The sequence below is a fragment of the Melozone crissalis genome, unplaced genomic scaffold (genome assembly GCF_028551555.1).
Source record: "Melozone crissalis strain CALT ecotype California unplaced genomic scaffold, PUWL_Pcris_2 ptg000027l_1, whole genome shotgun sequence".
Taxonomy (NCBI): Eukaryota; Metazoa; Chordata; class Aves; order Passeriformes; family Passerellidae; genus Melozone; species Melozone crissalis.
In genome coordinates, this window is record NW_026535805.1 from 76,681,331 (window position 1) to 76,698,792 (window position 17,462).

The 17,462-nt window shown below is 37.1% G+C and overlaps 1 protein-coding gene across 3 annotated transcripts in view; it reads left to right on the plus strand.

Moving 5' to 3' along the window:
• COL12A1 (collagen type XII alpha 1 chain) overlaps positions 1-17,462 on the plus strand; it is a 99,975-nt gene that overhangs the window by 61,324 nt on the left and 21,189 nt on the right. For all 3 annotated transcript variants that reach the window (XM_054280625.1, XM_054280622.1, XM_054280624.1), the window contains 12 exons: positions 378-524; positions 1,216-1,332; positions 1,758-1,904; positions 1,992-2,066; positions 2,618-2,757; positions 4,625-4,748; positions 4,943-5,086; positions 6,942-7,106; positions 9,898-9,936; positions 10,031-10,169; positions 12,250-12,392; positions 12,754-12,863. In XM_054280625.1, coding sequence (XP_054136600.1) covers positions 378-524; positions 1,216-1,332; positions 1,758-1,904; positions 1,992-2,066; positions 2,618-2,757; positions 4,625-4,748; positions 4,943-5,086; positions 6,942-7,106; positions 9,898-9,936; positions 10,031-10,169; positions 12,250-12,392; positions 12,754-12,863 — 1,490 coding nt within the window. The remainder of the gene's footprint in view (positions 1-377; positions 525-1,215; positions 1,333-1,757; positions 1,905-1,991; positions 2,067-2,617; positions 2,758-4,624; positions 4,749-4,942; positions 5,087-6,941; positions 7,107-9,897; positions 9,937-10,030; positions 10,170-12,249; positions 12,393-12,753; positions 12,864-17,462) is intronic.

Genomic DNA, 17,462 nt, shown 5'->3' on the forward strand with positions numbered 1-17,462 from the left:
AACTTTATACAGTGACCTGATTTGTTTTTAGCCTCTTTAATGCCTCTTGTCCTTCTAAGGCTATGAACTAGTGTATATGAGAGGATATTGGACAGGTATTTGGGTATTAATGTCCTGCAGAACTTTTGTTTTATGAGGTGTCCAAACAATATACATATCTTTCTAGAAGCTGAAAACAAAAATTGCACAATAGTTTGTAAAACTATGTGTATGTTCTGTTTGCAACGTTGTAATTTGCTAAAATTTAAGAAATCAATATGCTTTGTTTCAGGAAAAATGAGGTTAACATATACTGATGTGTAAGAGATGGAACAGTTTTGTAGTTCATATAATCATGATTCTTTCTTTCTCTGTTCTTAATGCTTCCTTGATTCAAGGTTCAAATGAGCCCAGGGAATTTTTTGTGGGAGAAGTGACTTCCTACACTTTGCATAACCTGTCTCCCAGTACTACTTATGATGTGAATGTTTATGCCCAGTATGATTCTGGAATGAGCATACCTTTGACAGATCAAGGCACTACATGTAAGTCAGAACAATTTTGTTGTAGTCATGCTAGATACATATGCTGGTCAGAGATAATGTTGATTAAGAGAAGATTTTGATGGCTGGTTGCTAGGAAGCCTGAGCATCCTCTCATGGAGAATACTTGTCATCTGTCCATGAGGTGGATCTTATAAACACTGATCGTGGAAAGAGTAATGAAAATATATTTTAAAGTAATGACTTGATGGAATAAAATTTTCTAGTCTATTTCCTAAAATTTTGTTAAGCTATACTTGGAGTCAATCTTTACCCATCTCCAGGGTACTACAGAATCTAACCATGTTGCTAAGCAGGTCTAGGCTTTTTGATACTCTGCTTTTACCTCAAAGGAATGTCCAGTGATTTTGATGATGGCCTCAGCTAAGGCACTTCAAAAAATTTCTTCAATTATGATGAATCAAGTACATTCTTTTCATGCTGCTATATATATTAGTCAGATTTTTATTTTTGGAGATTTCTTATTTTGTGAAGAAATCAACTTTTGTGAAAACTCATAAAATGGGCTGTTACCCATTATGAGATCTGGGGCCTTTGCAAATAGCTAGCTGTAGGGTGTAAAATAGGGAGATTTGACTAGAAAAGCTCTTTCTTTCTGCAAGTGTTTTTAAAAATCAAGTTCCAAACCAGCACTGCTAATATTGTTTTCATTTTGGTGTGCTGGTTTTCACAGTATATTTGAATGTCACTGACCTAACAACTTACAAAGTGGGTTGGGATACTCTCTGTATCCGGTGGTCACCTCATCGGTCGGCAACTTCCTACAGACTGAAGCTAAACCCAACTGATGGTAAGTGTGTTCTATTTTTTTGCATTTTCTAGAAACATAATTGTCTTTTGTCAGTTAGAGCCCCACTTATTTGGATTGGTGGCAAGTACCAGCCATAATGATACATCTGATTGAGTTTTAAAGCTCTGAGTATAACCTATTTTTCTTGAGTGGTGAAAAGGCTGCAAAGAGGGAGTACTGTTTATTGTCAAGTGGACCTACCAGTTGCCTGGTTTCACATGTGAGCTGCAATTGTACTTTCTAGTGTGCTCCAGAGTTCACAATCACCACACAATTTTGGTCTAGAAAGGTTGTTATGGGACAAGAATAAGAGTGCTGTCCAAACCTCCTCTCAAGAAGTTTCTTCATTACCACACTTATGTATATATACATTAGAAGGGAAGTAATAGACTCTAACTTTCTTTCCATTGGGCTTTTTTTGACAGGTTCCAGAGGACAGGAAATCACAATTCGTGGGTCAGAAACAAGCCACTGTTTTACTGGCCTCTCACCAGACACAGAATACAATGCTACTGTCTTTGTTCAGACCCCTAACCTTGAGGGGCCTCCAGTCTCTATGAGGGAGCATACAGGTAGGTAACAGATATTGTGAACTTTAAGCTTTAGGTATAGAATTTGTCTTGTTTCAGCTGTAGAATAAAATTATTATTTCTTTACAGTCCTCAAACCTACAGAGGCACCGACTCCACCACCTACACCTCCTCCACCTCCCACAATCCCTCCAGCTCGGGATGGTATGTTTGTTTCTAGAATTATTCAATATTTGTGTGTACTTGCTGTACTACTTCATAGTTTACCTCAATTTTTCATAAATTTAAGTGGATTTAAAACTAGCACAGCCTTTTAGGGAAATGAATATTGGGACCTTTCCTAATGCCATCCCTTTGCTCTAGAGCTTTGCTAGACATCAGCATTTCCTGGTTTAGAACAGCAAGATGCACACCTTTGGGGAAAAGATTATTGATATTCTATAGCTCTGCAGAAAGTCTATGATTTTGTCTGCTCTCAACAGACAATTTATGTTTTATGGTATCTGATCAAGGAAAAAAAGTAATTTACAATTTTTACGTTTTAATCTTGAAATCTTTGACATTTCTTGAAGCTTTCTTTGATATATTTTAATAAATGTTTGTATGTAGAGCATTAGTCATGTGCCAGGTTGAATGTGTGGTAGTAGACATTTGCTGAATATTTGTTATTCTTGAATTTTCAAATTTTGAAGCAATATTTATTTCATGGTAGTATGGTTGATGTATTTTAAGGGTTCCTTTTCTTCGACTTTCAGTATGCAGAGGTGCCAAAGCAGACATAGTATTCTTGACTGATGCTTCCTGGAGTATCGGTGATGATAATTTCAACAAAGTAGTGAAATTTGTGTTTAGTACAGTAGGAGCCTTTGATTTAATCAATCCTGCTGGAATCCAGGTAGGTTTGTTATTCCTATTGGGTACATTTTGGAGGGAAATTGAAGATTACCTTTTCCTTTCAGAATGCTGTCATTTTTTTATATTAGATTGCTGTAAAAGACATGTATCTGGGTGTGCATGCCTATTATTTATGAAATATATTTGGCATTTTATAAATACAAGGAAAATCTATTCTATTTTGAGATGTTAATATTCTGAAATACAAGTTACAGTTTGTAGGAATCCTCCAGGTAGAGAAACTGGGATGATGTATGGTCAATTTTATATTTTTGTTTCTTTGTATACAGCATCTGGCACACTGCTTAGTTCTTGTATCCTAGGTTTTGCCTCTGTCATCTCAGAAGTCTGTTTTAGTGAGATTCTGACTTCTGATTGAGAGCTACATTTTAAATTCTCAGTGTAAAAGATGAGTCCTGTGCCTGCAGGGTCCAGCTGGCTTGCCATTGCTGAGCTCCCTAGAGTCCCACTGCACTAAATAGCAGAATGCCTTTGAAAAAGGCACTTGCAAAAGCCTTTTCATGATGTGCTAACCTGAGTCCACTCTACAGTGGGCATAGTAAAAGTATGAAAAGGTCCTCTTAATGAATTTTGAGGGAGTAAACAGAAATAGCTAATGAGGGATAGCCTTTCAGGAGTTCTGAGCTGCTCATAGTTATGTCAAACTAACTTCCTGTCTGGCTTCTTATCATAAGCATTGCACCATTATCAGTTTTCTTCTACTTGTAGGAGGCTGGATGAAATCAATGTCTAGGTTCCCATAACCACTTTTCTTTCACTAGATGAAATGAATGACATGAGGTCCAAGAGAGTTTCTTACATGGTATTTCTGGTTGCAAAGAGCTGCAGGTGCAATGCATTTTCTTTGGCTAGAAGGCTGACAGGATATTTACATTGTTAAAGGTCTGCTTTTCATCTTCTAGGCATATTTTTAGTAATTTGATTCCCTATCTTTAACTCTCTAGACTTTTAAAGGAAAAGATACCACTTAAAGTCATTCTGTGTCAGACAATCTTTATCATTCTTAGCTCTAGTCTATATTGGGTAGTTTTCCTGTTCATTTGGTTTTTGCTTCATATATTTTTCTTGCTAGTATATATGGAAGTAGGGAAGACAATAAAGGTGACCGACACATATAAGCACTAATGTTTAGTAAAATATTGAAGTCACATACCACTTGAGATGCAACAATCTGAGGTTTTTAATTGAAAATTAATACTTTTAAAAGGGGAATTTACTACAAAAAATGTGAATATATACATAACAGAAATATTTCTATTCAGCATTAAAATAGAATGCTATGATATTGCAATTTTACAGAATATTAAAAGGAACAAAATAAAAAAAAGTAAAGATTATGTACCAATAAATTTTTAGTGATTGTATTTCAGTGCTTAAGGCAAGTGAGTATGTACTCGTGTGTGTATTCAACTTTATTGACATTCTATTGACAAATTCATTTTTATTACTAAAAAAATAAAAGAAGTTTAATAGATACTGTACCTCTGCTCAGAATTAGAAAATGGGCATATATTCCTCACCATAGTAAAAGGTAGAATTTAATCATATGCATTTAAGGCCATATTACATTTTATACACAGAAGAGAGAAAGAGAGAAAGAGAGAAAGAGAGAGAGAGAGAGAGAGAGAGAAAGAAAGAAAGAAAGAAAGAGAAAGAAAGGATAATTGTGTGCACATTGGTGTGATGTCTATATATATAAATATGTATGTGTGTGCATAATCAGACATATTTTAAAAATAATTTTTGATTATTTAAAAATTATTAATTAAAAAACTTACATATTTCAATTGAGAGAGTTGGCCTGAATCTGGAGGTATAAGACTGAACACTGTTATATTCCATTTCAGGTTTCATTTGTGCAGTACAGTGACGAGGCAAAATCTGAATTTAAACTGAATACATTTGATGACAAAGCCCAGGCCCTGGGTGCTCTTCAAAACATTCAGTACAGAGGAGGAAACACTAGGACAGGTAATTCTGGCCTGTAATTACATTTATTTAAGATAAAATATTTTCATAAAATGTGTAATTATCCAAATATTGAATGGCTGAAGAAGTGGGTTTTTCTGTGGTGTTTTAGTTCTGTGCTGTTGCCCTTAAGAAGTAAAAGAATTCTTCTCTTGTGGATAATATGGATGATTCCTTGTTTATTGCACACTTTACAGGCAAAGCCCTAACATTTATCAAAGAAAAGGTTTTAACTTGGGAGAGTGGCATGAGGCGAGGTGTTCCCAAGGTACTTGTTGTTGTCACTGATGGTCGGTCTCAGGATGAGGTGAGGAAAGCAGCGACAGTCATACAGCACTCTGGTAAGCAGTCCACAGCACCTACTGGCTGTTTATTTTCTGTATTGCTTCAGTCATCTGGGAATCATTTACTCATCCTTTATGGACTCAGAAATGTACTCTGAGTATTTCCTAAATACTGAGTATTTAGGAAAACATCAGAACTATTCAAAGAATTTGTGCTCTCAGGACCTAGACTTATATTTTCTTTCTTAAGCCTTCTCTCTGGGGAAGGATGTGGCTTCCCAAAGATTTTATATGCATATCATTTCAAAGATGTAGCTTTTGGTTACTGCTTCCTCTTTTTGCTGTTTGGACCCCAGAAATCACTAGGAAGTATACTCCATACTAGTGCTTGTGTTTTAATGGGCCTGGTTTCCTGAGGTTTATGTTTTATCTGGTATAAACCCATGGATCTCCAGTTTAAGTAACTGTTTTTGGAGGAGCTGGGTCTGAATAGACCTGTTGCCTTTTGCATTTTGAGCTAAGTAGCATTTCCTCATCAGATTTGATTGTGGCTTATGTGGGTGTAGTAATCTGTTCTTGTCCCAGCACTTGGCATTTGCGTTTCAGTGCTTGAACCTCCCTGTTCTGATCTCTGAGCAGGGAGATGTTGTACATCCTTATGGGAATCACATGCATGTAAAGCACAAACTATCATCTTCTCTGTTTCTTTAATGTGGAAGAATTAACTCTGTCTAGATGGTTTCTCAGTCTCCCTGGAATATATGCTTCAGTGCTTAAGTACCCTACTGGTAGGAGACCTTTGTCTTGCATTTCACCTAAGTCTTTCTCCATGCTAGTGAGATTGCTGTCTTCATTTGCCTAGTTAATCAGGAAAGAAACTGATTGCTGTCCACTGTAATGGGCCTTGGTATTTGAAACCTGCTGTCGTCTCCTCTTTCTGTCTTCTCTTTTGTAGACCAAACAAACCTATTTTTCCTTCAATGTCATGTTGATCATGTTTTTGAGACCCCTTATCATTTTTAGTTTCCTCTCTTCTTGCTTTGTTTTCTACACATATCAAAGCATGCTCAAAGCTGGACAGAGTATTTCAGCCAAAGTTTCACCAGAATTGGCTACAGGGGAATAATTAGCTTCTTTAAAAAAATAAAAAAGCTACTTTTATAATTTGAAATAAATGTGAATCCAAATTTCAGCCTCCAACTGGCTTTTCCAATGTCTGTGCAGTTTCTCTTCAATGAAATTTACACCTGGCGATATGATTGACTTCTGTGGTCTGGTTCTTCTCATTTAACTTAAGACATCTGACAACTAAATGTCTAGTCTAAGGTCATTGTGTAGGATCCTTTTATGACTGATGAAGAGGGCAACAGAAGGCATCTACAAACAATGACTTTTCCTATCCTGAATTCAGCATGTGAGAGTGCTAAGATGAATTGCTTTCTGAATCTGTCCATGTCGATCTGGTGATTATAGAGAAAAACCAGACAACTTAACTTGGAAAGTAGAAGTTGGTGATGTGAATACCACTCTAAGAAAGAGAAATTGAGAAGCATGAAATGCAAGAGATGGAAACAGATAGACACCTGGGTAACTAATGGTCTGTAAGGTTTTGGCCACAGAACAGATTTGAGATACTGTGAGTTGAGAGAATTGTATGTTTTGTATTGAAGAGTGAGGAGACTATGTAGCCAAGGCCACACGAGATTGGATAATGCCCCAAAAAAACAATGAGAGAGGAGAAAGTTTTGAAAGAAAGATGCAAAACATCTTTCAGAGCTTTGACAAGGTGAAAAGAGATCTGGAATGTGTGCTTATAGGTAGCTCATCACAAGTCAATGATTTGTGCAATATTAACATTAAAAATGTTGACGTATGTTTGCTGCATTTCAAGTAACAAGTGTTATTTTTACAGGCTTCAGTGTCTTTGTGGTTGGTGTGGCTGATGTGGATTACAACGAACTGGCCAAGATTGCCAGCAAACCCAGTGAACGCCATGTATTTATTGTTGATGACTTTGATGCCTTTGAGAAGATTCAAGATAACCTTGTCACCTTTGTGTGTGAGACAGCTACCTCAAGTAAGTCGAAGACATTGGTTTCCCTTTTCCCAAATTAATATGTTTGGTTATATACTGCTTCAAGTGAGTGGTGGGCTGACCTTGGCTGGATGCTGGGTGTCCACCAAAGCTGCTCTATTGCTCCCCTTCTCAGCTGAACAAGGAAGAGAAAATACAGTGAAAGGCTCCTGGATTGAGATAAGGGTGGGGAGAAATAACTGAGTGGTTACTGTCATGGACTGTACTCAATGTGGGGAAAAATTAATTTATTATCAATGAAATCAGAGTAGGATAAAGAGAAATAAAACCAGGTATTAAAAACCTTCTCACCACCCCACCCTTCTTCCTGGAGTTAGCTTTACTCCCAATTTTCTTTATCTCCTCACCCTGGGCACCACAGGAGTACAGAGAATGAGGGCAGTGGTCAGTTCATCACATATTGTCTTTGCTGCTCCTTCCTCCCCAAGGGAAGTTGTTTTCAAACTCTTCCCCTGCTCCTGCTCCAGTGAAGGTCCCTACCATGGGAGACAGTCCTCCATGAACGTCTCAATATGGGTCCTTCCCATGGGTTGCAGTTCTTCATGAACTGTCCCAGTGTGAGTCATAGAATCAGAATGACCTTGTTAGGATTGGAACAGAGCTCTGGAGATCATCCAGTCCAACACCTCTGATCACCCAGAGCAGGTTACACAGAAACACATCCAGGTGGATATTGAATTTCTCCAGAGAGAGAGAGACTCTACAGCCTTCCTGGGCAGCCTGTTCCAGTGCTCTGCCTACCCTCAACACAAGAAAGTTCTTCCTCATATTGAGGTGAAGCTTCTTGTGTTTTAGTTTGTGGCCTTTGCTCCTTTTTCTGTTGCTGGACACTCCTGTAAAGAGTCTGACATCATCCTCTTGACACCAACCTTTGAGATATTTATATGTATTAATGAGATACATATTTTAGTCTCAGTGCTCTCTAGACTAAGCAGGCTCACTTGTCTCAGTCTCTCCTCATAAGAAACCTGCTCCAGACCTCTCATCTTCATGCTCTGCTGCTGGAACCTTTCCAGTAGCTGCCAGTCTTTCTTGTACTGAGGAGCCTAGAACTGGACATGTCCCTCCAGATGTGGCCTCACTAGGGCTGAGCAGAGGGGCAGGATCACTCCCCTTGACCTGCTGGCCACTCTTCCTGATGGAATACTGATGGAATAGATACCAGGCCTCTCTGGCTGCAAGGGCACTGCCAGCTCATGGTCAGCCTGTTATCCACCAAAGCTCCCATGTCCTTTTCAGCAGAACTGCTGTCTAGTAGGTCAGCCCCCAATGGGAATTTGGAGTAATTCCCCTCCATGTGCAGGATGCTACACTTGTCCTTGTTGAACCTCATTAGGTCCCTTCCACATGGTGCAGTCTTTCAGGCACAGCCTGCTCCATTGTGGGTCTCTTATGAGGTCAGCAAGTCCTGCCAGCAAACCCATTCTGGCATGGGCTTCTCCCTCTGGGGTGCCACAGGTCCTGCCAGGTCCTGCCAGGTCCTGCCAGCTCCAGTATGGGCTTCCCACAGTGTCAGTCTCCTTCAGACCTGCTCTGCCCTAGGGTCCTTCAGGGGCTGCAGGCAGATATCTGCTTCTCTGTGGACTTCCACAGTCTGCAGAGGGACAGCCTGCCTCACCACAGTTTTCACCACAGGGAAGACCAGGAATGCACTGGAATCTCTGCTCTGGTGCCTGACAGAGTTTTGTCTCTCACACATTCTCGTTCCTCTCTGCAGCTGCAGGCTGTTGTGCCATTCCAACACACACAACCCCCAACCCCAGCCACCGCCCTTTGTTAAATGTGTAATCCCCCAGTCACTGCCACCACTGCTGATGGGCTCAGCCTTGGCCAGTGGCAGATCTGTCTTGGAACTAGATGGAGCTGACTCTGTTGGACACAGGGGAAACATCTGGCAGCTTCCCACAGAAATCACCCTTGTAGCTCCTCCATTATCAAAGCCTTGCCATGCAAACCGAATACAATTTGCCATCTTATTTAAGGTACATCAGAAGATATGTTCATATTACAAAATTAGATTTCAGAATAGCTGGATATAGGTCAAGGGAGTAAGTTACTTTTTAAAATATTGAAATGAGTATTGTGTTTTATGTAATCTAATTTTGCATTTCAAAAGTACTACTAGAAGAAGGCAAGAGTAACGGTCACTGAAAACTTTTAAAAGTAGAATGATGCCTAATGTGTCCTAACTGCAGGGCACAAAATTCTCTTATTTACCCCTGGAATAAGTGTTAAAGATGTATAGCTATACTGTGTGACGCTGTTTTAAACTTATCTAAGTAAAGCTCGGTTGTTTATTCAAGTTAAATCCTTCTATGGCAAAAATAAGAAATTCTCAGGCCTGTCATGTGCAACTGCATGTTCCCTAACTGCCTCATCTGCTGGCTCCTGAGGAGCCACATAAATTTGCAGTTGTTTCTTGAGAATCTGACAGCTATTATGCAGCTTGACTCATGCCTTAAATATGAATGGAAAGACTGTGTCATTGTCCTCCTTTCTTCTTATAAATTATAATCTTAAAATATTTGGGGTTCATTTGTCATTCCATATTGTCATTCCAATTTTTCAGAGTAGAAAAACCCTACTAAAAGTCATGGGTAGAGATTTTGACATTAGAACTACCATAGGACACATTATGACAAATGTGACAAAGACTGTCTCAGAATTAATAATAGCATAGACTTCTTGGTAGTAAAACTTTCTGAAGTATACATATGTTCATATCCTGTTAGGCTTAGTAGTTTTGAATTATATATTGTTTCATATCTTTCAGCTTGTCCCCTTATTTACTTGGACGGATACACTTCACCTGGTAAGTAATTGTATAATATTTTGGCATAGGTTCTTTTGTGTCTTTTACAACTCTATGGTGTTTCTTATTTTTTATTTTCTTTCTGGACTTAAAGGTTTCAAGATGCTGGAATCATACAATCTAACAGAGAAGCATTTTGCTTCTGTACAAGGAGTTTCACTGGAATCAGGCTCTTTCCCAAGCTATGTAGCATATAAACTCCACAAAAATGCCTTTGTTAGCCAGCCAATACGGTAAGTAAACCTCAAGACTTATATTTAGGGTGACCAGGTGATGAAGGATTAACAGAGTTTATAGACAGCATATGTGTGTTATGGAAGATGCATTAATGTAATGTTCTTTTTACTAAGCTTCAAGAAATACGCTCTGAAGAACATCTATCATTGTTTTCATTAAATGTTAATCTATTTCTCCCTCTTAAATCATAGTTCACTATTAATCTAGTTGCTTAGTTTTCCTTGAGATTATGCTTCTTAACCATTCAAGTTGCATATAATCCACAGTTTATACCTAGGCAGTTGAACAACAACTTCCTTAGTACAATGAATTCCATGTTGCTGGACAGAAATGGTTTCAATATGGAGGGATTAGCATCACTTTTTCCAGAAGCATTGTTCTTACTGCAGTAGATAGCACATTGATGCCATTGACTTAGGATAGTTTCTCCTCTACTTGACTTGCCTTATTTGGCAAATGGAGCAGAGTTTTCAAGGGCCCCTGGTCTTAGAGCTTGGTTATGGTAATATTATGGATATTGCCAACATTTTTTCCCAAAGAGAAAAAGGACTTAGTTCGCAGTTAGTTTTACTGGAAATACCTTTCTCCTTTCAAAAAAGGTTATTCTGGTTCAGAGGAGATGCCTAAAAATAGCCTATTGTTTCTATTAAATTTAGGAAAATTTAGTTTTCTTCTCATGGAAGCCTTTGAAATTGTCTGCAATCCTGCCAGATTGGGTAAAGACAAGATCACAAGCACAGAAGCTGAGGTTTATGAAAAAATAATTTATTTTTGCTAGCCTTCTCAGATCACAGCTTCAAAAGTGAGGACTTGAGGATTTTTAAGTTCATTGGCATGCCATTAATACCTGCAGGGATGATAGGTCTCTGACAGCATGGATTTTTGAAGTCTAGGGAAATACAGATACTTCCAGTTTTGCAACTCTCTTGCATTGATAGATATTGCATTTAGGATAAGTTGATGAAAATACAATAAAAAGATAGGCTTCATATTTATTTCATTTTTTAGAAATGTTGTGGTACATACTCTAATGTCTGCTAAAGAGGTAGAGTAGACTTGCCAGAGTATTCTGGGCATTTATTTTTCATGAGAACCCAGAAAATAAAACTCTAGACTGAGTCAGCAAAGCAATAAACTCATACTGATCCTAGTGGCATAGTTGTTTCCATATCTGAAATAATTTGTTATCCAAATTACAATTTGTGTTGCTATATCTACTTTAATATTTGAATTCTTGCACTGTGCTGTGTGATGTTGTTGACTTAGTAATGTGGTTTTTATTGCAGTGTTCCTAATTTTATGGGTTCGTAAGCTTTGTCCAACATACAAAGCAGCTCCTCTTTTAATTTAAGATTTTTATGTTTATGTTCATGTGACTGAATCTCCTTCTGAGCTCCATAAAAATGGTTAAGGAGAAGCAGTGATCATCTTTTTTCTTGCCATTCTCTTCCTGCATTCCCTCCTTTCCCCTACAGAAAAATTCCGGAGGCTGTTTCATGCATGGTTTTTTTATGTACTTTTGACTCTCTGCTTATTTAATGTGTAACAGTCCAAATATCACAAATTTAAACCTGAGCCACTAAAGAATGAGCTGGAGCCCAAATGCATCACCAATTGCAAAGAAGACATTAAGTATTCCATCTCTGTATCTGTGCCTGAAGGGCAGCAATAGTTAAATGCTCTTGCCTTACTGAAGCAGGCCAGATAAAAAAATGAATAAAGTTGTGGTCTTTTTTCTCTGTACTTACCAACAAGGAATTTAAAACATGTGTAATTTATACAGAATTTTGCCACAAGAATACATACCCAAGAGTTCTTGGTCATACTCAAGCAACCTTTCTAATTATGGTTCTGGGACCAGCTGAAGACAGTAGTGAGTTCATCTTAACAAATCACAGTGTTTTTATATCACAATGTTTTTTTTCTGTTTGAGAGAGTAGTTAAAATGCTCTGTTCCACTAAACACTGTGGTCTCCCTGTTACTCTTGTGTCTTTTCTTTGAAAAAGAGCAAACGATGATGATCTAATTTTCGTCATGTGTTTCTGTGAAAAAATGCCTTTATGTTGTCTTGCCAGGGAGATTCACCCGGAGGGGCTGCCGCAGGCGTACACGATCATTCTCTTGTTCCGCCTTCTGCCTGAATCCCCCAATGAGCCTTTTGCAATCTGGCAGATTACAGACAGAGATTACAAACCACAAGTTGGAGTTGTGCTTGATCGTAAGGATGTTTATACTTATTGCATTGAGAAGTTATATGTTACTTTTCATGTGTTCTTATCAAATATTTCCAAACCCAAAGCATTTCTGCATGATAAAAGGATTATACATTCTTAGCTTTAAGAAATTTTTTTAAACTTTGTAGATCTATAGTTCAACTAAGAATAATTAATCTAAACAGCATTTCAATTTTAGTATAAACTCTAAAATCAAAGGAAAATACATCTATATACTTACAGGTCATTAAGATAATCTATGATTCGTGTTTACCCAAATAAGGGGTAAACTAGATTTTATCTTTTTAAGTACGGTGATTTCAGTAGTATGTATGAAATGAAATGTGTTATTTTTACTTATTGCAGCTGCCAGCAAAGTGCTGTCATTCTTTAACAAGGATGTAAGAGGAGAGGTTCAAACCGTAACTTTTGATAATGATGTCGTAAAGAAAATCTTTTATGGAAGCTTCCATAAGGTAAAGGATTGAAATTATGATGTTGCTTTCTGAAGTATCGTTCCTTTAAATAAAAGAAAGCCAAGCACAAGTCACTGTCAGGTGACTGTACCTGGTTTTTGGATAGTATTTTAAGTTGACATAGGGACCTGTAGATTATGCAAAACACAATCTCTGAAGTTGTAGGTCTTCTTTGAATCAATGTAAAAGATTTGTCAAGAATTTGTTAATTTGTTAAGATTGTGCAAGGGGAGGGATATATCTGAAAAAGAAATTGTAGCCTGGTTCCTGCCACATGAAAGAGGAAGAATAAAAGTTAAAGTGGGAGAAAGAAAGGAAAGGAAGTTGTGGTGAGAAAAGATTGCATGGGAGTGTAATGATTTGAAATCATTCAGAGCAGAGGAAGATACAGCCAGAGGAAGTAGGCAGGGAACCAATTTTGGGAGGTAAATAATATATTGGATAAGATTTGTATGTTTAACAAACATAATACATGTGTGTATATTTCATAAGTGTGATTTTTTTTTTTTTTTGCTTAAAAACACTGGGCTTAAAATATTCCAATGTCATGTTAACTGAGGAAGCAACAAAGAGAGAGCCCATAAAGGGTCACTTTATCATTTAGAATGAAGCTTGCAGTTTGTGAATTGACAAAATGGCTAGTGAAATCTTTACATGTTGCTGCATGGGTCTTCACTTGTCACAGATCTATGCTTGCTTTTCTAATTTTGTGCACCAAGTTATGAAAATTTGGTGTTCCCAAGTTCCCTTACCTCTAGTCATCAGGAATTTCTTGACTCAGGCTACACGTACACCTAAAAACATTTTAAAAACATTTTCTTGCTGTGTTAAGTATATATGTTTAGGGCAAGAAAGTGAGCTGAAATTGCAACATTTTTGGTTAGCTGAAATGCATATTTTCATGTTTTCATTTATCTCCCTTCTGTTTAGTTAAGTTTTCATCTGATGACTAAATATGGCTTGAGTATAGCATTGATCTTCTGCATGACTTGTCACTACCAGCATTCCTTTGAGGATACTGATAAGGGGTTGCCTCTGTCAACTTCTTGATACTAGAGGCCAAATTGTCAACCGAGCTTGGCTAGACTGAAAGCCAGGAAAGATAACTGGTGCCAGCATTATAATGTTTTTTGACTTCATCTGTTTAAAAAACAGGTGATTATGAAAATAACACACTATTATAAAAGCTATTGGTTTCCTCAGAATTTGGAGTAACTTCCCGAACTAGTCTTATATTATATCCAGTTATTCTTGTTTTAGAATTTATGCCTGGTTAGTTTGGAATTTAGGCCTGATTATTTTTGACTATATGAAGAAATGTTTATGTCACTGATTTTGTAACTGATAGTTATGAGTAGCTTTGGATCATACCTACATTAAGCAGCCTTTATTTTATCTTTGACATTTGCCTTTTTTTTTAATAGCTTGGTAGGACAACACAATTTTAAGGAAATATAAGAATGTACTGGAGTGAGAAAAACTCTCAGTAAAGGCTAGGATGTATCTTGTTTTGGTATGAAGGGTGAGTTATCCCCAGGTACTGTTTAGGTGCAAAGCAGTATGTAGTGTGCCTCATTTTAGATCTCACTGTGAGAGCTGACACTTCTTTGGGTCAATGGTGTGGAGCTCTCCACATGCTCTACTGCCAGCAGTCTGTTTTAAATATCTGTTGCTAATTTACTTGATGTTTAGAATAATGTTTTCTGTTATAGTTTCTCTAAATGTGATAAAGCTGAGCAAACTTATCTGACAGGCCTTACAGTGATGCTCTGCTCATTTATCAGAGCAAATGGGGAAAAATCTGTGGCCCTTGCTAGCTGCCAGAAATTAGAAGTTATGTAAAATGGTCTATTACACTTGATAGTAAAAAAAAAAAAATTACAGGGCAAATAAAAATCAAAAATTTTGTGTCATTTTAATAGTGAAATACATGAATACATATGGAGAGAAAGTGATCCTAAGATGCCAAAAAATGAAGAGGAGTAGCAGTGATTTGCAAATTACCTTAAAGCTTTACAATTATGAATTCTTGCTGAAGAGACTATTTCTTAAGAAAAAAAATTCTCAGTTACTTAATGCAATGTAATTCCCTGTCTTTTTTTCCCAGAAAGGAATCAAAAGTTCAGATTTTGATATTTAAAGTAGCTGGAAGAGCCTTGGTTTAGAGCAATATCTGGGATTTTTCACCATGAAACTAAGATGACTTTTCTGGCTTCTCTCCAGATGATTACTAAAATTGCTATCTCAGTCAGGTTGTTAATGATGGCATAATCGGCTTCCCAGGCCACCTGCTAGGAAAGCCTTATGCATCAGCTGTGCTGATTAGCTCCTAATAATGGATAGCAGTAGTTTCAGATGGATGAAGGAAGGAAAGTAAGATTAACACATTTCTAAAGGTATGTTTGCAATTTCTCCTACTGTCCAGTTTCAAAGAAATGACAAATCCTTACAATTCAAGGAGAGGTTTTCCAAAATATTAAACATTTTTGTGGCTTTCATTTGGTGACTTACTGGCTTATTCACTGAAATACAGTTAACTACACCTAACTGTGGGGAAATTTACTTTGGCATACTGGAACACTCTGTGTAGCAGAGCCGTGGTGAAAGCTGTTGAATCTGGCAAGTTCCATAGGAAAAATTCTGACTGCCTGAGACAGTCATTAAATTTCTAACTGATGTTTTGGAGAGACAGACAGCTTCTACTTTCTTATTCTTACCACACTAGACTTCCTTTTAGCTTGCCATTTTGCAGTAGTTAGCAAGAGGAAATTTGATAATGAGTGCGTATCTTTCTGCTGATAGACATATGGGAAATAGTTTGCTAGGCTTATTGATGTGGTTCACTTAGCACAGGATCAGAACACCATCAAACTTTATCTTATAAGGCATCTGCAGAGAAAAATTAAAGTATGTTTTCTTTCCTAAAATATCATAAATTAAATAAGTAGAACTAAGCAGAACAGATTCTTTATGTTGGTGTCTTAGAAACTGTTGAAAACAGAATGTGTTGGAGTTGAATGCAGAGATGTGTTATTTACTGTAAACACCAGATGCCTCCTTTAATTAGATTTATTGCCTAGGCCATGAGATTCAGGCTGGAATGCAGTTCTGGCAGTGATTTAAGTGTTTAAGTGACTGAGTCAAAGACTTGGGAGAGCTCTCCTTATTTTTGATTGTTGGGATTGCTTCTTCTTTGGAAGGATAGGTGATGCTCAGCAGTTATTTCTGTTTGAACCTTTTCAAGCTGATCTCATTCAACATTCTGATGTAGATTTATCTTTACTAATTTTTTTTGTGCTAATGAAAATATAATAATCTATATTTGCTCTGCAATGTGTTTTATTTAAATTGTGACATATACTTAACATTCCAGTTGAAGGAATTGCATATTAGGTACCTTTCAGAGCTAGTAAATTACATCTGTGATGTGTTTAAACTGGATGATGCAGTAATAATTTTTTTTTATTATTATTATTTGTTCAACAAATACGGTTGGGAATTTTAATTAAAATCTCCACTTGTGTACACAGCACTGAGATATAAAGTGTAAGCACATAATTTTAAAAGAGTTTTAGATAAGCTGTGCTGATGCCTTGGAGACAAGTCTGCATGGGAAAATATTCAAAAGGGAAAAAAAGGAAAAAATTCCCAGGAGATTGTTGAGGCACTTATTGACCCAGGACATTTAGGGGAATCTCTCAACTTTGTGCCAATTTTTAAGCAGTCATCAAATAGCAATATGTTTCTGTATGTTATGTACTGTGATAAGAGAAAATTTAAAAAAAATATATATTTCAGGGATTCTTTACTCCTGATCTTATTGTGTTGACACTTTAACAAGTACGTAGATATTATAATGACGTATATGAAATATGTGCTGTCAGTAAGGTATATAAAGCCCCTGAAAACTTTCTTTTGCCTGAAGATCAGGAACTGCATGTTACACATGCTAAAGTGGCCCTCGTTTATTTCTCAGAAACCCCTAAATATTTTTTGTTCTTTCAGAGAAATGTTGAAACTTAACTTTTGTAACATTTGCCATACATACTATAAATGTTTGGAAAGATAATCTTTGCTTAGGTTTTATATGTTCCTCTGTTTAAGCTTTACTATTTTCCCCCAAGCTCTTCATTCTTGTCTCCTGGTAAACATACTCTCTCTTTATTACAATCTTTCCTTTCTCCCTCCTAAGTGTCTTCTATTTCCAGTAATTAATTAATTACTGGACATTAATGAATGTCTTCATCTTCCCTGTTTCCCCTTGTTTTGGCATATATTTGTGTAACCATATTTCTTTTGTGGAAATTTTCTCTTGCATCTTCCATTATTTTGTCTTGCTCTGGGCAGGCTTCTCTGATCACTTCCTGGATCTCAATGTAGTTAATGCCTCTGGTTGAGTCATCTGTGGAAACTGAACTCTGCATCTTTGGGTCTGAAACAATCTTCTCTCTGAACTACAGTCTGTTAGCCAGTGGGCAGTCCCAGGCCTATAAACATCTTGTGTGGTCCCAGCCATCAGAAGAGAACAAGAAATGCTTATATTCACTCCCTCTGAGAAGTTTTTATTTTTTTTACTTTTCTGCCATCTTAAAAAAATAT